Consider the following 22,248-nt stretch of genomic DNA (forward strand, 5'->3'; position numbering starts at 1 on the left):
GCTGTTGCTGTTTAACCCTTTCGTAGGCCAATTCAGAGACCATCATCATGGCTTCTGGGATTCCGGAATATAACCGGACAGAGACTGACCGGCTCAACGAGGTTAAGGGGCATCTGGAAATTGCCTTACTGGAAAAACACTTTCTGCGTAAGTACAGTATTCTGGAAAAATTGCATCAAATTTTTATGGCTACTCACAGCGTCTGGGCAGAATGCGTTTGTTTTATGATGGTACTTTAGTGCCTTATGATGTGAATGTCAATATATGCTTGCGCTGTGTTTCATTGTAGGTGTATATTAAAATTGCATTGTTAGATTACTGGTATTTAGTGCCTCTAACCTTTAAATAATCAAGGAGCAATTACCATAGAGGTGTTATGCTATGGGTCCTGAAGGTAATGAACAGGGTGTGGAGGTGGGTGGGCAACAAACGGGCGCTTCTCTCCTGGGTGACACCATGATGGCGAGGCCAATCTTGATCTTCTACGGTGGGGCACTTTTTTTTTTTTTTTTTATAAATGTTTGTCCTAAAGTGAAATATCAATTCTGCCAAAAGTATTCATTTATGCACATTTTTCATTGCCATTTTATTGCTTAATCGTACCTCCAATTATAAAACAATTATAAGAAATGTAATAAACTTTTTAATATATCTTATTTAGGGAATCTGTTTACTTCTCCATTTATCAAGCAAAGTTGCTTTTTATATGTTATTCTAAGGCTACATTCACACAACAGTGACTAATGGCCAGGTGATGTCCTTTTTTTAACAAACGTCACACAGCAGCATTGATTTCAATGTCAGTGAGTAAGGGCTATCCACATGACTGTTATGGTCTGTTGTCACGGACCATCAAAATATAGATCATGTCCTCTTTTTGGCAGTTTTCATGGATTCATCCATACTCTGAAATGTATGCGGAATCTGTGAAGAGGTGTGCCCCTGGGTGCAAGCCATCTTACATTTTGGTTGTGTGCATCTAGCCTAAGGAGACTGGAGGAAGATGCACTAATAGCTGCACCTGCTACACTCTGCTGCTGTGAGTGAGAGAGCCCTTTTAACATATCTATATATGTGCTGACATATAGTCACATCCAGACCCCAGCTGCCGGTGCTTTCACTTCAGTGTAGGTGAAACACCAATTCATTTCTGCTCTATATAATTTCTGGTCATGTAGTTTATCACCACACGACCAGTAACTAAATGCAGCTGAACTGAATCCAAATTGGAGCTACTGACTACACCCAAATACATAGGGTACCCTATCCTACCATTGCACTGAATGATGCATTAAATCAATTAAAGGGATCCTATCATTAAAACACATTTTTTTCTGCCTACCACATAGGCTATTCTTCTCCTACCTTTAGATGTCTTCTCCGCGCCACCGTTCCGTAGAAATTCCGTTTTTTGTCAGTATGTAAATGAGTTCTCTCAGCATTGGGCAAGCCCCCAATGCTGCGAGAGAACTCTCCAGCGATGCCTTCATCTTTTTTTTATGTTTTATATAATCTAACGATAAGTGGTAAACACAATTATTTCAATAGTAAAATTGGAAAAAACTCAATTTTACTTTTATTTGGGCTTTGTTTTACCATGGTTGATTGTCAAAAAAAGTTATATGGTATCTTTATACAGTACTTGAGGTCAGTATCAATAGATCTGTACCCAGAGGTCTCTGAAATGGAGATGTGGAATCATAGTCAGGAGGGTCAGAAGGAGTTGCCTTACTCAGATTAGTCACTGAGATTTGGTTGCTATTGACTGTAGCATCTGATGGATTATTCATCTGGGATCAGCGTTATCTGGTCAGAGTATCTGCTGCAGGGTGCTAACTGACATTTGTCATGTATGGTGTGTCTTTGCTCCCGAGCCTGAGCTTCTGCCTTTTGCCTGATTGACAGAGGCATCCAAATTTTTTTTCATCTCTGGAGCCACATTTTTTTTATTTTATTTTTTTTTTTAATGTAGATTGTGAGCCCCACATAGGGCTCACAATGTACATTTTCCCCTATCAGTATGTCTTTTTTGGAATATGGGATGGAAATCCATGCAACACGGGGAGAACATACAAACTCCTTGCAGATGGTTTTTTTTGCCCGTGCTAACCACTGCGCCACCGTGTGGCCCCCTCTAGAGCTAGATTCTGAGATGAGATGTGATCCACCTCATTGATTGTAAAAAAAAAAAAAAAAAATTCTATCAAAGGTGCAATTGCGAAGCTCTTACTGATGACACAGGGATAATAATGCCGAGGAGCAATATAGAATGTGATTTTTTGGTACATGGTTAATTAACCATGTAAGATTTATAAATGTCAGAAACCATTATTGAAAACTGTCTTTTTGCTTATTTTGCAGCGTTTTTTTGAGCCAAAGCAAGAGTAGAGTAAACCAAAGTGAAATGTCTAAGTGTGTGTTTTTGTTTTTCTTTTCCTTCTATTACTTTGCTTGCCACTCCTGATTTTGACTCAAACCCCCCCCCCAAAAAAAAGAAAAAAACACTATATGCAACAAAAAGCACGGTTTCCGCAACGTGCGACCTTAGGCTGAAGTCCACGTTGTGGTAACACCATCTTTTTTTGTTGCAGAGTTTTCTTAGGATTTTTTTTTTTTTTTTATGTTAGCCAAAGCCACAATTGGATCAAGCAGAAGGTAGAAGTACAAGTACTTCCTATGTATTTCCTATTCTTTTTGTAGCCGTTCTTTGCTTTGGCTAAAAAAAAAGTGCAAAAAAAACCTGCAATAAAAAGCTGTGTTTCTGCAATATGTGGCCTTAGCCCCATTCACACTACCATTATTCAATGTCCATTGCTCTCATCTTTGACTGGATCAGCGCAACAGAAGTTAAATGACAGATGCAAAGTTCCCTCTTTTAGGTGTCTGTCTGCATTTACACCAATGTAATAAACTTTTTGCGTTGCACAACTTTTCTTCTATTACAAAAGTAAACAAACGTGATGAAAGGCAAAAATCTGCCATGTTGTTTACATTAGATTCAATGGGAATGGACACAGATGGAGTGGTCTCTGCCTGTGTCCGTTACTCTACTACAGTTAATGGCTGTTGCTGTCCTATGACTGATGACAGCAACAGATTGTAGTAACAGAAGTCTGAACATAGCCTAATTTAGACGATTCCTCAAAATCATTTGTAAGGCTCGGAGGGTGTAAGTTTAAGTTCTTATTACTAGTATATCTTTTCTTTGCTCAGCTGCTTTTTTAAAGTGGTTTCTGCACAAAAACTGTTCTTTTGTCAACTGTTGTTCACGCAAAGATTTGGGATTAATGGTAAATCCAGTTAAAATGATCTTCTGGTGATGTGTAATGGATATATGTGGGATTAGACTGCGATCTGGAGCCACCTTTTCAATCTCAGAATAAAATGGCTCATAAGTGCTTAAACTCCTATAGCACAGTCTAAGCTTAATACATTGAGAGGCATTTAGACAGATGTTTGACAGAGAAAGGAAGAATCTTCATTGCCTAAGTGTCAAATAAGTCCATGAGGTATGATATGGCTGCTAATGGTATCAGTATATTTGCTATTTTAAATTCTAGTTAGGAGCACTTATTTCTATATGTTCACAAGTGTGTTTTAGCCCTAGTACTGAAGAAACAAACACATTTATTTTTTCTATATTAATATGGTAAAACCTCATGAATTAGGAGGAGTTCAGACTACCGTTACTAACGTCCATTGCTGTCTTCCATCATAGGATGACCGCAACGGACATTAGTATTCATAGAAACCAGTCAGAGACTGATTCTTTGTCCATTCCTATTGACACTAATGTAAACAACATAACAGCATCTTCCCTCAAGTTTATTTACTTTTGTAGCATGCTGCATGGTTGCAGTTGCTTAATGGTATCCCTTTCTGGTTTGAAATGGTGCCATAATGGTTTTTGTTCACCAATGTTCAAAGTGACTGGTTTAAAGGAAGTCTGTCAGCACCATAATTTAACCAGCACCAGTACCTTATGCTCAGAGCCATGAGCACATTGCTATGATTTCTTTGTACATTGGCTGATGTAGTTTGACAGCTTTTTATTCCTAAACAAATGAGGTAAGAGTGCAACAGGAATTGTTCCGGGGCAGCTGAGCATTGCAGTAAGAACTTCCTTTTGCTCGGGAGGAGGCAGGGGAAACTGAGATTAAGTCAGTGTTGCTGGGAGTGAAAACGAAGAATTTCCATATATGGCAGAAAAATATCTGCCATGGAAAAGCTGCGATTTAAAAAAAAAAAAAAAAAAAAAAAAAAATTTTTGAAAATTGCAGAATGTCTATTATCGCTACAGAAATGCTGGAGTTTTCTGTATAAATATAATAGGGACAGAAAGTGAGCAGAGGAAATCTCTACAAACTTTGTGAAAAAAGTGCTGTAGAAAAAAGGCGATGCGTTTCCGCTGCGGTCTTTTCCACATCGCTTTTTGGCTGCAGCTCACTATTTGGGGCTTTAGTTTACAAAATAATTTATGCTAGGCAGTGTTGAATAAACAAGGTTTACAGATATGCTTATATACTTTTACATGACCAATGCAGAATACATAATGTCTCATGTAGAGAAAGCATAATGTTGTGTGTAAGAATTAGTTATTGCACCTTAGAATGGATGTCAAACTGTAAAGTTATAGTGACATGTCAGCTACTGTATAGAGTGCAATCTCTGGCTTTCCTAAAATGTAAGACTCTCTATTCAGAAAATACAGACTGCCAGAAGTGGTTGTCTATGATCTGGTGAAAGAGGTGTTGTGGTGAAGTGGATGTCCCAGCTGCCCAGTTCCCTGTGGAATTGTTAGAAGTTGTAAAAATAGAGAATCTAAAAATTTTGTAAGGGAATTTCTGGTCCTTCCATTCACTTTTATAAAATGGAAGGTAGCTATGGTACTTCTTGTCTCTTTATCATATCATTGTAGTATGTGTTGTTGTTTTTTTTCTTTGTACATCTCAGCATTTTTTATTCAAAGGCTTTTTTTTGCCTTGTTATAGAGGAAGAGCTCAGGAAGCTACGGGAAGAGACCAACATTGAAACCTTAAAACAGGACCTGGAAAAGGAGAGGCTAAAAAGGGTTGAACTGGAACAGAAAATGACTGAACTGGTAAAAGCAAGGTAACAGGCGTCACTAGCTCTCCATCTAAATTAATTTTAATAAACTTCAGAAAAATGTAGTAGTGGCATGGGGAGTGCTGTGACTTGCTTGGTGATAAGCTGTGATTTAACGCCTGTGGCAGAATGGCGTATGTTTACATGTTGCAGATTTGTCGCAAGAATGTCTGCAAATTCTATTCCTTACTTTAGAATGGAATAGTTTCCATAGCATGTAGGATTACAAATTCCATTCAGAAAAATGGGCTGGATTTCAAGAATTTCTGCAAAAAAAATTGATAAATCTTCCTTTGTGAACAAATTCTTACAGTTACCAGTTCAGCTTTAAGCAGAATGCCAGAGTCTTGTAAAACGGATTCATTTTCTGTAGATGGCTAGTCTCAATCCAACTATGTACAAGGTAACCATTTCTGCCAACTGCACCAAAAATATGCCCTGTTGGCATGCAATAAGTAGGTGCCTGATAAGTACAACATGGAGGACCCTTCATTTCCTTAAGATCTGGTGGTGTAAAAAGTTTGGTTGAGACTGTATTTCACTGTTTGCATTTTGTTTCTACTTTCGCTGCTTAAAGTATGCTTTATAAAGCACGGTCTTATTTGTTCACTCCTTATAAAACATGGTCAGGAAATGCAGATATTACATGATAGGCACATAAGCTGTGAAAGGTTACTGGATGTGTCTCATAAGCTGTCATGTTGTTACTTTAGCAGTGTAGGTAGTACAGAAAGTATCTTACCATAGGGTGCCATGCGGGTAAATATTGGTGTGTTATTACATATGCTTGATTGTGCCGCTGAGCTTGTAAATTACAGGCATATGTTTACTGTGACTTGTTTGATAGTGAATTTTAGCAGCTGCCATTCTTCTCATGTAACGCAGACTTAGAAACAGAAAGGACAGCTCAGCATTACTCATGTGTCTAATTCATATCATGAATATGTGCTTGGTGGCACGGTTTGCCAATCCTGGCATGGATATTTGTTGCATACTGATGAGTAATGCACTTCCTGCCGATCCCGGTACTGATGGTTATATAACTTGTATGATCACATACTATGCAAGTAAGTAGATGATAAACACAGTAAGTAAAATAATGCTTCATTCTGCTACTATATCAGATATTTAAGACCTATCTGTGAACTAGATAACAAATAACTCTGTAATCTCTCCACATAACCTTCCCCTGTCAGGCATCAGCTGTAAAAATAGATGTGCCTGCTAATAACTTGGCTTGACTGCTCTGTGTTTTCCACAGAGACAGACAAGATATACGCCTTACAGATTACCTGCTCTGACTGCAGCTGTACACATTGCACTTCCATATTCAGTTATTTGTCATACGACCGTCAGCGAATTGGATTTATGATGAGGTGATTCCCTCTGCCTCTTTGTGTTTAGCACAGTTATCATTACAGAGACTACATATAAAATTCTCTATATGCTTAGGACAAAAGATTAAATCGCCTTCCTGGTTGCTTGTCAATGACTACCTTCCGCTTTATCAATTTCTCACTATTTTTATGATTATAGCTTATAGGCATTAGGGTGATGCCAATATTTACAACCTGCTTTATGTGATGACCACACAGATGCAAGGTTTTCTAGGTTAGCAAACCCTTTTATAACCACTATTGGGGAATACTGAATTAGTTTGGGAAAGGGAGCCCTGTTAGTGACTCGTGCAGAAGGTGGTTTGTGATTGGCTTGTTAAGAGAAACAAGTAGAGATTGTGTAAAGTGGAGAATTCCTTTAAGTACAAGTAACAAGTTATGTACGTATGTATGTGAGCATTATTTGAATTAGACAGATATCTGTTCTATAGAAGTTAAATCGGCACTGTTTTAACAAGCTGCTTGAATGAATAGTACAGGTGATTATAAGGAACTTTGGAATATATCTTATAATGGAGAAATGTCTCTTTCTCCTATCATCAGACGGTTTCTCCGTGCCCCCTCTTTCTGCTAAATTGCTTGTAACTAAATTTACAGAGAGTCTGCAACCTTCTTCAAGCATATTCAACTGCTACTACTGCATCCAAGAGCACACGTGTTACAGTGTTAAATAATATACCTCTGTTATATATGTCACTTTTGTAAATTTAGAGGAAAACAACTTTGACGTGTTAGTAGGTGTTCACACTACCACTGCTCCACTGCTGTCCGCCGTGGGGGTTTCTGTCCTAAACCCCGGGGAAACTGGACAGGGGACAGCTTGCCGGCAATCAGCTGTAAAACCCATTCCTTTGATTAGGTTTTAAAGGTAACTGCCGGTGGCCCTATGCAGTCTCTCCGCCATGAAACCGGTGTTTGTTTTTTCTTTTTGCACGGACACAAAGTCGTAAATGCAGGATTTTGTGGCCGTGCAAAAAAAAAAAAAAAAAAAAAAAAGGTTTCCAGGTGGAGAGGCTGCATACGGACACCGGTGGATACCTTTAAATGCCCATTCAAATAAACGGGTTTTAAAGCTGACTGCCGACCAGCCCATCCCCTGTCCAGTTTTCCCAGGGTTTAGGACAGAAACCCCATGGCGGACAGCGGCAGTAGAGTGAACAGGCAAATGAGGCAGTTGGTATACTAGGGACGGGTATTCATCTCCCTGGAGGAGCATTGGCCTGTTTCTGACTGTTTATATAAATAATAATAAGTTTATTATTATTTATTAATTTCATTATTGTATTTAATATGTAGTTGTTTGGGGGTTTTTTTGGCATAAGTTTGTGATTGCCAAAAAAATCTCATACCTACAATACTTAACTTTTGTTGCACAAAAGGATTTAACATTGCACGATTGCCATACGCATATACAGTATTTTCTAAATTATTATTGTGATTTTCTTTCCCTATTCATATTTCTTCTGTCACTTTTTTTAATTTTATTTGCAACTTGTTTTGTTTGAAATGAGTATTATTTAGTAGAACTTTAGGTTCTAGGCTTAGCGTTGAGATCTATTGTTATCTTTGCTGAGAATGGTTGGATGGGGAAAGGTATTCTTTTTCTTGAATAACTATTTGCCTTAATGGTTCTAGTGCAGCCTCAGCTGAACCTTGATGGGAACAGATGCTGCCTGGTATTTAATTTAGTACGATTCGTTGAGCCTTTATCCCTTTACAGATGTAGCCCTGGGCACTGTATTGTAAAGAAAAGAAGTCTGTGCTTTACATTTATTGGTTTCCTACATTTTGTGTTCTCTCTTCTGCGTTAAAGAACATATTGTTATATTCCAAAAGTATGTAATCTTTAAAAAAATATTCCAAATAATACCCTTTAAAATGATAGAAACCTAATGAGTAACTATTCAACCATTTGAATATATTGCTATCTATAGTACACGTCTTAACAGCTAGTATTTGTCCGCTTCTGAAGCAGAACATTGAGCTGTAAGAGCTGATGAAATGAAGGGCTGCTTTATTCCAGGGACATTCCCTCTACATGAGTTTTCTCTGGTCTTGCAGGTCAGATGCATTCATTATTCGCATTTAGTTACTATTTTATTTATGAAAGCTGAAGAGAAGTGGAGAAGGAGTCTCGGGAAAGGAGTCTTGTAATGAACATTTTGTCAGTTAAAATTCCTGGTATGTCAAGAGCGAATAGAGAGGGGATGAAATGTGGCATATATAAAATATTATACCCTATAGATTCCTATTGAATATAAATATATGCATGTTTATCGTGTGTGAAATATACACATACACACACACACACACACACACACACACACACACACACACACACACACACACACACACACACACACACACACACACACCGTTTGCATATCCCTTGCTGTAGGCCCTACAATTCTTTCTTGTTGGCTAGGATAGTTCACACTACTGTGGCTCGTCTCTGTTGTGATCTGTTAAAATACCACAACAACGGACATTACCCCTTTAAGGATACAGGGTAGTTCGCATGTTAACGCTTAAAGGGATCCAATCATTGGATACCCTTTTTTTTTTTTTTTTTCCTCGATAACATGTTGGAATAGTCTTAAGAAAGGATATTCGTCTCCTACTTTTTAGATGTCTTCTCTGCCCCGCTGTCCGGTAGAAAACCGGGTTTTCTTCGGCATGCAAATGAGTTCTGTAGCAGCACTGGGGGCGGGCCCCAGCGCTCAAACAGCACTGGAGGCATCCCCAATGCTGAGAGAGAACTCTCCAGTGATGCCTCCATCTTCTTCAGGACCCGCCTCTCTGCATGTCTTCTTCTTCTTTCAATTTTCTAGGCCTCGGGCAAAGCCGACTGCGCATGCCCAGGCCACAAGAAAATGGCCGCTTACACAGCTTACAGTGTAAGCAGCCATTTTCTTGTGGCACGGGCATGCGCAGTTGGCTCTGTTGGATGGTCCATATAATCAATTGCCATCCTGCACTAGAATGTATGTTTCATCCACCTTCCTCAGGGAGTCATGGGATGGGGATAGCAGATAAGCAATAAATAAGGAGGCAAATCACTAGGTGGCCAATAATATGCCAGACATTCTTTACCTGGAACTTCACTAAATGCCTCTTCAGGTACCAGAACCAATGCCCACAGAGGGGTAAGTTAGGATCAAATGAATTAAACAGTGTCTTCCCTTATGAATTAGTGCCTCCATTGATTTGTAGTCTGTGCTGTTTTTGTCAGTATGCAAATACAGTCTTTGGTAATGAGGCATGCCCTCATAGCACTAAAGAGCTCACTGTATCTCTGCAGCATATCCACAGGGCTGAGTTACTAATTACAAGAATCTACAAACAAGTAATATTTCTAGGAGGGATTTTTTCCAACTTTACTGTGACTTTTAGATTTTATTTCTTTCTTCATTGGGACCTATAGCCATCGGATTGTGTTCCACCTTTTTTCCTGTGTGAATTCATGTTCTTATAATACTGTGGCATCTACATGTAGGGAAGTGAAAATACATATATTTTTTGTACGGTTGATTCACTATGCTAGTCGTGCTATGGAATGTTACGTAATCACTCTTCTATATCAATACTGTATTAAAAAGTGACCTTGATGGCCATAGTAACCAGAGTTTTGCTTTCATTTCATAGTATACAATGGAGAAGTAATCTCTGACCTCTACAGAGCACAATACAGTGATAAACCGAATACCTCTCTTATGTGTGTGCTCTGTAACATGGTGGAGGAAGCTGAATATTCTTGGGGAGGGGGTAGACTCCCTTTTAATTCATCTCCTTAGTGCCCAGATGGCAGACGTACCACAAGATGTATTGTCTCTGCATTTCTGCACATTCCTTATTTTATTACTTGCTTTGTGTTTTCGGTATTTGTGACCCTGCATTGTTCAGGTTCTGTTTTAGCATTGCCTATAACAAGTCTGTGTATAATCGTAGGGAAAGTTTAGATTCACTGTACAAAACTTCCAGTGACCTTTTCTGTGCAAGTAGCTGTATTTACTGAAATAATGGTCAATAATGGAGGCTATTCAGTAAATGAAACAAACTGTGACACGTGTACATTACATGTACACTGCCTGGCCAAAAAAAAAAAGTCGCGAGTGTTAATATTTAGTTGGGCCACCATGAGCACGAATAACAGCACGCATCCGTCTCGGTATGGAGTCTATAATGTTCTGTAGTGTAGACTCGGGGATTTTGATCCAATTCTCGAGTATCAGGGAGCCCAGGTTACGCAGATTCGTTGGGGGTGGTGAGTGACAGCGGAGGTTCCTTTCCAGCACATTCCAGTGTTTCGTGTGCTTCTCGTCGCACCCGGACACGACCATCACTCTGGAACAATGTGAAACGTGATTCATCTGACCACATGACCTTTCTCCACTGCTCTAGGGTCCAATCCTTGTGGTCTCTTGTAAATGACAGGCGCCGACATCTGTTGGTCTCTGTCACCAATGGCTTTCGTGTGGCGACACAACTGTTGAGACCCATTCCTTTGAGTTCTTGTCGCATTGTTCTCTCCGAAATGTGTTGCTCCATCGAGTTGAACATCTGTGTGAGCTCAAAGGTGGTTTTCCGGCGGCTATTCTTCACCAGTCGCTTTAGGGCCCTACGACCTCCAGTTTCAAGTATAGTCTTGCGCCCACACTTTCCATGGTTGGAGGGGGGTTCTCCACCATCTCTCCATGCTCGTATGATACGCTGAACAGTTCTCTGTCTGATACCAGTTACTTCGGCTATCTCCTTGGTCGATTTCTTGGCCTGATGCAATCCAATGACTTGCCCCGTCTTGAAGGCACTAACATCTCTTCCTCTGGTGGCTCTTCCGTTGGTAGACATCGCTTCACACCTTTAATTATGATCTGCACTTGACAGGCTACAGCTCAATTATATATATTCAAGAATATATGCAAATTCCTGTCATGAACAGTTCATAATTATATCAGGGGTGGAACAGTACCTTGTTGCACAAGGCGACTTTTTTTTGGCCAGGCAGTGTATATAGACCGTGCAGTAAGGCTTGTCTCTTTTATACAGGTTTGTCCAAAGTTTAGAGGGAATCTGTGCTGTAAATGTTCTCAACATACCTGAAATAAAACCCTTAAAGTGTAAATAAACTTTTGAAAAACTTTTCTGAATTAGTGACGCCATTTGTGTCATTAATACATTATGTAATAATATGCAATAATATATAATAAAACGCCGAACAGGGCCAAAGCGGTTGCCATGGCAACCAAGAGACAGCGCATCTGCCTCCTGGCTGCCTAAATCTATTGCACATAGGGAGCCTATGTACAATGTACTGTCTGTGTCCATTACCATATTACAGTAAGTAACATTGATAAGGGCAGTGTGAACATAGGCTAAGAGAATTTGATGGCAGGGTCATAGTCGGGCAGTTTTTGTAATATTGTGTACATTCCAGTCATTGTCGAATTGTTTTCCTTTCCTTTTCTCAGTCCTCTTTACGTAAGCACATGCTTTTCTTCTGACTCTGTATTCCGAGTTGCAGTTTTGTCACACTGTCAGATATTAGACGTGTATAAATAGAAGCTGACGCCAGCGCTGTCCCCTCCTCACACAACGTGTACTTATCAACATTCTTGTGATGTACCTTGCTAGTTATTGCTCATGGGAGCTGAATAAGGTTTGTATATGGGGAGTTTTCCCCCCACAAGATTCATTAGCACTCTAATCCGAGTAAACATGCATTTGCCTCAAATCACACATTTTATGAAGGGGTTAATCTAAAGACGTATGTGTTCTCTTCTATTTGATAGTAGTTATTACCTTGATCTTGGTCTAGTTGTACTCCTTTATTGATCTCGGCTTTCTGAAGTGTAGCTATAGTGTTTATACATTGTTTATACATTTGTTGTATGATCAGATCTACTGTGTAAAAGGATTTAAAAATGTTACTTATGGCGTGTAGTTACCTGCAATATGAGAAATAATATAACTTTATTTTGTTATTCTCCGTATTACTACTTCCTCTGCACCCTAAACTAAGGCTGCCTTCACATGGTCAGTGTTTGGTCAGTGATTTTGTTCAGAGTGATTTTGAACCAACATTAGGAGTGGAGACTACATAGAGATCACGTATAATAAAAATATTTCTACCTGTTCTGTGTTTTTAACCCACTCCTAGTTTTGGCGCACAATCACTAACCAAACACTGACCATATTAACGCAGCCTAGTTGCAGACGACCGTGGGTATTTTGCAGTCAGAAAAGTAGTAATTAGTCTTTGGTTTTTGTGGACAGTGTGTGTTCAGTATCAGTGAAATATGTCCGCAAAAACTGACAGTGTCTTTTGTGTGTGATGCTAGTTTGCGGATCCACCATAAAAAACACAAGTGCCATCTAATGATATCCCTAGCTTGTCCGTGAAAATGGATGGCATACTGACACACCAAGTACAGTGTGCCATCTGAGGTTTTTAGTCTTCCATAGGCTTCTATGGGCAGGTCCATTCTGCAAAAACTGAACAGAATAGGAGTTGTTCGATCTGATATAACACAGCTCACACGCTGATCAGTGAAAAATATGGTCGTTTGCATGTACTCATAGAAATGAATGGGTCAGTGTGCAATCTGTGTAAAAACAAGGAGAGCACATGGATCTCGCCCGTGGTTGTCTGTAGTAGGAACAGCTTATTGAGGAAGCTTGTACTAGGCATTACCATTTGATTAGATGTTTTGCAGGAATCTGCAGTGTGAAAGAGAATTGTTCAGATCAGGCAATCCTATTTATTAGGAATAAATAAGGCTGCAGAAATTAAAGGCAAACAAAAGTCTGTTTTAGTTACTCTACACTCCTCAATACTGAAATTGCAACACCAAGAAGGACAATTAGGGAGAAGCATAAAAGCCAGGATGAAAAGTAGAGGTTTTTTTTTTTGTGTGTGTTTTGTTTACACCATTTGAAACCTCAAAAATCTGATCAAGTGATGTCTCTTGTTTGATGTGCCAGTTATCAACACTTGTTGAAACTGAGCAGAACAGAGACCTTGAATTTGAGAGACATTGGTTTATTACTCTGGCAGATCTCTGCGCATCTAGATGGAAATGTCAGCACTGTTCAGTGTTCTGTCCCAGTGGTGGGAACTGAAATATTAGCAAGAGGTGCACGGCAGGGAAAATCTGCATGGATTGCTTGTCTGATTGGAAGAATGGCAAATAGTAAGCCCTTCTGTACTGCAAGTGAAAATGGACTACATACCATATCACAAGCTTAAGGTGGCAAACAGTGACACAAACAGTCACAAGATGTTTGTATGACATTGGGCTACGAGCCAGACACCCAGGTACAGGTGTACAATTCAACTCATACCATTGATATCATGGTGCACAGCATCTTGAAACTGGAGGTCTATCCTTGTCACAATTTGTCTCTGATGCACTGATTGTCAGAGATTGGTCTGAAGACAGGTTGAGCAATACTATACTTACATTCCGATAGAGAGGGCACAAAAACCTAGGATATTGTATTGTGACGTGCTATTGCTTTATTAAAGTTGTACTGATAATGGTTAAGGTTTATTTTTTCTCTTATATGGTTCTCTGATTTGTAATACTATGAAGAGACCTTCATAATGGTATGATGCGAGACCAGTATGAAGGCACCACGCAAACTACCGAGGATCTGTCACTGTGTGTTTTTAATGATCGCAATAAAGCTACGTGTTATCAAAATTCGGGAGTTAGCGCGATGCCTTCATACTGGTCTCGCATCTGTCACTTCGTCCCTTGTGGCTGTTAAGGGCCCCAGCTGCTGAACTCCTTCCCACTCCTTCTCCGTTTGCCATCCAACACTCCAGAGACTTTCAAAATCGGAGTACGGTCATGCGCTCAGTACCCCCTGCCCCCCCCCACCAGTTTAACTTCATGTCCCACTCGTGGGGTGGCATAATGTACGGTAGTGGAGACTTAGAGAAATATTGCAAAATTGCCTTCCTCTCTCATGAGAACCATCACCAAAGCATGTTGGCTTAGTGGGTAGCCTTGTTACCTTGCAGTGGTGGGTTTCTGTATGGGGTTTGTGTATTCTATGTTAGTGTGGGTTTCCTTTTTGGTACTCTGGTTTCCTCACACATGCCAACAATGTACTGATATACTAAAATATCTTGTGTGTGCGCACTCATCTACAACACCCACAGAGCAACCACTAACTCCCGAATTCTTCATTTTTTTCCCCCAGCGTTTTGAGTTCCTTGTGTGAGAAAAGCGCATTACAAACGTTTCAGTGCACCAACCATGGGGCATTAAATTATTTTATAAACCAGACTTCTCAGGTTTTTTGAGTTCATGCAGTATAGGGGTTAGTGTTGATGAGAAATTATGTAGAAGGTAGGGCAAATGGAACAGTTAGTTTAGGGTGATCAAATTGATTTGTATTTAGGTAATGTGAAAGACCCGTTTAGAAAGTTGTATTTTTAGGGCACATTTGAAATTGTGGATTTTGGGAATTAAAAAGATTCTCAAGTTTTGGTGGCCTTTCGTAAAGATACGTCGTCAATTTCAGATTGTTGAGGGTCCGATACATGTTACCTCTACTATCCAGCTGTATGTAGCACAGTGTACAGAGCAATCTTCTTTCAGCTGCAAGCATTGTTTAAATTTCAAAGAAGCACTTTAACCAGATTATCTTGGGTGCTGCACTCCAGAGTACTGATGTGGCCTGACAAAATTTTTGTAGACTGGAGTGGGAGGTTTGGTTTACAACGGATGTTAGATTACTGATAGAATGGAGAGCAACGGGTTAAGATGGTTGACAGAGATGGAGGAGTGGATGTAGGAAGGTGCAGCACTACTGAGAGTGAGGGAGAGAGTTATATGCATTAAATTGCATTCAGGGTTATAAAATTTCGCCAATGGTTTGTAGAAACCTGACATTCGGAACCTGGCAATTATACAAAGGTGAGTGACCGCTTACAGAAGTGCTATTTATCTCACTCTGCAGAAACAATTTTGTGATGTTAGATGGGGTGTCCAGGATGTACTAAAAATTTAACACCAAGCTAAACCACCTCTCACTGCTTAACGTTTACTTTACGCCCTTTAAAAAAAAATAAATATATATATATATATATATATATATATATATATATATATATATATATATATATATATATTTTCTTTTTATCCATATCCCTGGGGCAGTCATGTGACCGACCCAGGCACATTTTCTAATTTCCTGGTGATGTTCCATTTCCAGAAAATCCCTGAAATCACTCAATACACTGCTAAAGGTATTTGGGTGCACTTATTAACCCATTAATAGCACTAACATCCCCCCCCCCCCCGGAAAACCGCTGTAGGCTAAGGCCCCACGGGGCGTTTTACAGTTGGGCAAAGTGCCCACTTTGTGGTTAAAACTAGAGATGAGCGAACAGTGTTCTATCGAACTCATGTTCGATCGGATATTAGGCTGTTCGGCATGTTCGAATCGAATCGAACACCGCGTGGTAAAGTGCGCCATTACTCGATTCCCCTCCCACCTTCCCTGGCGCCTTTTTTGCTCCAATAACAGCGCAGGGTAGGTGGGACAGGAACTACGACACCGGTGACGTTGAAAAAAGTAGGCAAAACCCATTGGCTGCCGAAAACATGTGACCTCTAATTTAAAAGAACAGCGCCGCCCAGCTTCGCGTCATTCTGAGCTTGCAATTCACCGAGGACGGAGGTTTCCGTCCAGCTAGCTAGGGCTTAGATTCTGGGTAGGCAGGGACAGGCTAGGATAGGAAGGAGAAGACAACCAACAGCTCTTGTAAGAGCTAAATTCCAGGGAGAAGCTTGTCAGTGTAACGTGGCACTGACGGGCTCAATCGCCGCAACCCAGCTTTCCCAGGATCCTGAATGGAATACACTGTCAGTGTATTCCCGTATACCCGATATATACCCCGATACCCGTTCCAACGGTGTGCCCCCCCACCTTCACCCCAGAAATACCCTGCAAGTCCCCTAGCAATAGAATTGGGGCTATATACACCCACAATTTTTACTACTGGTATACAGTGCCATTGTCTGACTGGGAATTCAAAGAATATATTGGGAATACAAATACCCTCATTTCTTGCTACTGCCATATAGTGCCAGTTTCTGACTGGTAATTCAAAGAATATATTGGGGTTACGTGCACCCACAATTTTTACTACTGGTATACAGTGCCATTGTCTGACTGGGAATTCAAAGAGTATATTGGGAATACAAATACCCTCATTTCTTGCTACTGCCATATAGTGCCAGTTTCTGACTGGGAATTCAAAGAATATATTGGGGTTACGTGCACCCACAATTTTTACTACTGGTATACAGTGCCATTGTCTGACTGGGAATTCAAAGAATATATTGGGGTTATAAATACCCTCATTTCTTGCTACTGCCATATAGTGCCAGTTTCTGACTGGTAATTCAAAGAATATATTGGGGTTACGTGCACCCACAATTTTTACTACTGGTATACAGTGCCATTGTCTGACTGGGAATTCAAAGAGTATATTGGGAATACAAATACCCTCATTTCTTGCTACTGCCATATAGTGCCAGTTTCTGACTGGGAATTCAAAGAATATATTGGGGTTACGTGCACCCACAATTTTTACTACTGGTATACAGTGCCATTGTCTGACTGGGAATTCAAAGAATATATTGGGGTTATAAATACCCTCATTTCTTGCTACTGCCATATAGTGCCAGTTTCTGACTGGTAATTCAAAGAATATATTGGGGTTACGTGCACCCACAATTTTTACTACTGGTATACAGTGCCATTGTCTGACTGGGAATTCAAAGAGTATATTGGGAATACAAATACCCTCATTTCTTGCTACTGCCATATAGTGCCAGTGTCTGACTGGGAATTCAAAGAATATATTGGGGTTACGTGCACCCACAATTTTTACTACTGGTATACAGTGCCATTGTCTGACTGGGAATTCAAAGAATATATTGGGGTTATAAATACCCTCATTTCTTGCTACTGCCATATAGTGCCAGTTTCTGACTGGTAATTCAAAGAATATATTGGGGTTACGTGCACCCACAATTTTTACTACTGGTATACAGTGCCATTGTCTGACTGGGAATTCAAAGAATATATTGGGAATACAAATACCCTCATTTCTTGCTACTGCCATATAGTGCCAGTTTCTGACTGGGAATTCAAAGAATATATTGGGGTTACGTGCACCCACAATTTTTACTACTGGTATACAGTGCCATTGTCTGACTGGGAATTCAAAGAATATATTGGGGTTATAAATACCCTCATTTCTTGCTACTGCCATATAGTGCCAGTTTCTGACTGGTAATTCAAAGAATATATTGGGGTTACGTGCACCCACAATTTTTACTACTGGTATACAGTGCCATTGTCTGACTGGGAATTCAAAGAGTATATTGGGAATACAAATACCCTCATTTCTTGCTACTGCCATATAGTGCCAGTTTCTGACTGGGAATTCAAAGAATATATTGGGGTTACGTGCACCCACAATTTTTACTACTGGTATACAGTGCCATTGTCTGACTGGGAATTCAAAGAATATATTGGGGTTATAAATACCCTCATTTCTTGCTACTGCCATATAGTGCCAGTTTCTGACTGGTAATTCAAAGAATATATTGGGGTTACGTGCACCCACAATTTTTACTACTGGTATACAGTGCCATTGTCTGACTGGGAATTCAAAGAGTATATTGGGAATACAAATACCCTCATTTCTTGCTACTGCCATATAGTGCCAGTTTCTGACTGGTAATTCAAAGAATATATTGGGGTTACGTGCACCCACAATTTTTACTACTGGTATACAGTGCCATTGTCTGACTGGGAATTCAAAGAATATATTGGGGTTATAAATACCCTCATTTCTTGCTACTGCCATATAGTGCCAGTTTCTGACTGGTAATTCAAAGAATATATTGGGGTTACGTGCACCCACAATTTTTACTACTGGTATACAGTGCCATTGTCTGACTGGGAATTCAAAGAGTATATTGGGAATACAAATACCCTCATTTCTTGCTACTGCCATATAGTGCCAGTGTCTGACTGGGAATTCAAAGAATATATTGGGGTTACGTGCACCCACAATTTTTACTACTGGTATACAGTGCCATTGTCTGACTGGGAATTCAAAGAGTATATTGGGAATACAAATACCCTCATTTCTTGCTACTGCCATATAGTGCCAGTGTCTGACTGGGAATTCAAAGAATATATTGGGGTTACGTGCACCCACAATTTTTACTACTGGTATACAGTGCCAATTTCTAACTAGGAATTCAAAATGCGCAAGGCTCCCGGAAAGGGACGTGGACGAGGCCGTGGGCGAGGTCGGGGGAATGGTTCTGGGGAGCAAGGTAGCAGTGAAGCCACAGGGCGTCCCGTGCCTACTCCTGTGGGGCAGCAAGCATTGCGCCACTCCACAGTGCCAGGGTTGCTTGCCACATTAACTAAACTGCAGGGTACAAACCTTAGTAGGCCCGAGAACCAGGAACAGGTCTTGCAATGGCTGTCAGAGAACGCTTACAGCACATTGTCCAGCAGCCAGTCAGACTCTGCCTCCTCTCCTCCTATTACCCAACAGTCTTGTCTTCCTTCCTCCCAAAATTCCGAAGCTTTACAGAACAATAACCCAAACTGTCCCTGCTCCCCAGAGCTGTTCTCCGCTCCTTTCATTGTCCCTCAACCTGCCTCTCCACGTCACGATTCCACGAACCTAACAGAGGAGCATCTGTGTCCAGATGCTCAAACACTAGAGTCTCCTCCATCTCCGTTCGATTTGGTGGTGGATGACCAGCAACCCACCCTCATCGACGATGATGTGACGCAGTTGCCGTCAGGGCATCCAGTTGACTGGCGCATTGTGCGGGAGGAGGAGATGAGACAGGAGTTGGAAGAGGAAGTGGTGGATGATGAGGACACTGACCCGACCTGGACAGGGGGGATGTCAAGCGGGGAAAGTAGTGTGGATGTTGAGGCAGGTGCAGCACCAAAAAGGGTAGCTAGAGGCAGAGGCAGAGGTCAGCAGCTTAGGCGAAGCCAGGCCACACCCGGAATCTCCCAAGATGTTCCAGTTCGTACCCAGCCCCGAAAAACTCCCACCTCGAGGGCACGTTTCTCGAAGGTGTGGAGTTTTTTCAAGGAATGCGCCGAGGACAGATATAGTGTTGTCTGCACAATTTGCCTCTCGAAATTGATTAGGGGCTCTGAGAAGAGCAACCTGTCCACCACTTCAATGCGCCGTCATTTGGAATCCAAGCACTGGAATCAGTGGCAGGCAGCAACGGCAGGACAAAGGCCGCCTGCCGTTCACGCCACTGCCACTGCCTCTGCCTCTGCCTCTGCCACTGCCACTGCTGACTGTGCTGGCGATGCACTCCAGAGGACGAGCCAGGACACCACTTCATCTGCCTCCGCCACTTTGTTGACTTCTACCTCATCCTCCCCTGGTCCTGTCTTATCTCCTTCTCCTGCACCATCAAAGGCACCATCAGGCGTTTCTTTACAACAACCCACCATCTCTCAGACATTGGAGCGGCGGCAGAAATACACTGCTAACCACCCACACGCGCAAGCCTTGAACGCCAACATCGCTAAACTGCTGGCCCAGGAGATGTTGGCGTTCCGGCTTGTTGAAACTCCCGCCTTCCTGGACCTGATGGCAACTGCGGCACCTCGCTATGCCGTCCCTAGCCGTCACTACTTCTCCCGGTGTGCCGTCCCCGCCTTGCACCAGCACGTGTCACTCAACATCAGGCGGGCCCTTAGTTCCGCGCTTTGCACAAAGGTCCACTTGACCACCGACGCGTGGACAAGTGCATGCGGACAGGGACGCTACATTTCACTGACGGCACACTGGGTAAATGTAGTTGAGGCTGGGACTGCTTCCCAAACTGGCCCGGTGTACCTCGTCTCCCCGCCTAACATTCCTGGCAGGGACACGAGAAGAACACCCCCCTCCTCCTCCTCCTCTACCGCCTCCTCCTCCGCCACCGCCTCCTCCTCCGCCACCGCCTCCTCCTCCGCTGTTAGATTGACCCCAGCTACGAGTTGGAAACGTTGCAGCACTGGCGTTGGTAGACGTCAGCAGGCTGTGCTGAAGCTGATCAGCTTGGGGGACAGACAGCACACTGCCTCCGAGGTGAGGGATGCCCTCCTCGATGAGACGGCAATATGGTTTGAGCCGCTGCACCTGGGCCCAGGCATGGTCGTTTGTGATAACGGCCGGAACCTGGTAGCAGCTCTGGAGCTTGCCGGACTCCAACATGTTCCATGCCTGGCCCACGTCTTCAACCTAGTGGTGCAACGTTTCCTAAAGAGCTACCCCAATGTTCCAGAGCTACTGGTGAAAGTGCGGCGCATGTGCGCCCACTTTCGCAAGTCGACAGTAGCCGCTGCTAGCTTAAAATCTCTCCAGCAACGCCTGCATGTGCCACAACACCGGCTTTTGTGCGACGTCCCCACACGCTGGAACTCAACGTTTCAGATGTTGAATAGAGTGGTTGAGCAGCAGAGACCTTTGATGGAATACCAGCTACAAAACCCTAGGGTGCCACAAAGTCAGCTGCCTCAGTTTCACATCCATGAGTGGCCATGGATGAGAGACCTTTGTGACATCCTACGGGTCTTTGAGGAGTCCACAAGGAGGGTGAGCTCTGAGGATGCGATGGTGAGCCTTACAATCCCGCTCTTGTGTGTTCTGAGAGAATCCCTGATTGACATCAGGGATAACTCAGATCACACAGAGGAGTTAGGGATAGCATCCGATCCGTCACAGCTGGAGAGTAGGTCCACACATCTGTCCGCTTCACTGCGTTTAATGGAGGAGGAGGAGGAGGAGGAGGAGGAAGAAGAGTTGTCCGATGATGTGATGGTGATACAGGAGGCTTCCGGGCAACTTCGAATCGTCCCATTGTTGCAGCGCGGATGGGTAGACATGGAGGATGAGGAGGAAATGGAGATTGAACTTTCCGGTGGGGCCAGAGGAGTCATGCCAACTAACACTGTGGCAGACATGGCTGAGTTCATGTTGGGGTGCTTTACAACCGACAAGCGTATTGTCAAAATCATGGAGGACAACCAGTACTGGATCTTTGCTATCCTTGACCCCCGGTATAAAAACAACATCTCGTCTTTTATTCCGGTAGAGGGGAGGGCCAATCGCATCAATGCTTGCCACAGGCAATTGGTGCAGAATATGATGGAGATGTTTCCAGCATGTGACAGTGGCGGCAGGGAGGGCAGTTCCTCCAGTAGGCAACCAAGTTCTCACCGGTCCACACAAACGAGGGGCACACTGTCTAAGGTCTGGGACACCTTGATGGCACCCCCTCGCCAAAGTGCCGCCACGGAGGGTCCTAGTGTCACCAGGCGTGAGAAGTATAGGCGCATGTTGCGGGAATACCTTTCCGACCACAGCCCTGTCCTCTCCGACCCCTCTGCGCCCTACACGTATTGGGTGTCGAAGTTGGACCTGTGGCTTGAACTTGCCCTATATGCCTTGGAGGTGCTGTCCTGTCCTGCCGCCAGCGTCCTATCTGAGAGGGTGTTCAGTGCAGCCGGTGGCATCATCACTGACAAGCGCACCCGTCTGTCAGCTGAGAGTGCCGACCGGCTCACTTTGATAAAAATGAACCACCACTGGATAGAGCCTTCATTTTTGTGCCCACCTGTGTAAAGCACCCCAACATGAAACTCCATGTCTGTACTCAACCTCTCCAATTCCTCC

At 42.3% G+C, this 22,248-nt stretch overlaps 1 protein-coding gene across 1 annotated transcript in view; it reads left to right on the top strand.

Annotated features, from left to right (window-relative positions):
* Positions 1-22,248, top strand: part of GRAMD4 (GRAM domain containing 4) — a 99,368-nt gene that overhangs the window by 27,409 nt on the left and 49,711 nt on the right. Inside the window, 2 exon segments of the mRNA XM_075274158.1 lie at positions 27-147; positions 4,992-5,112. Of these exon segments, the coding sequence (XP_075130259.1) occupies positions 27-147; positions 4,992-5,112 (242 nt within the window).

The sequence above is a fragment of the Leptodactylus fuscus genome, chromosome 5 (assembly GCF_031893055.1).
Source record: "Leptodactylus fuscus isolate aLepFus1 chromosome 5, aLepFus1.hap2, whole genome shotgun sequence".
Classification (NCBI taxonomy): Eukaryota; Metazoa; Chordata; class Amphibia; order Anura; family Leptodactylidae; genus Leptodactylus; species Leptodactylus fuscus.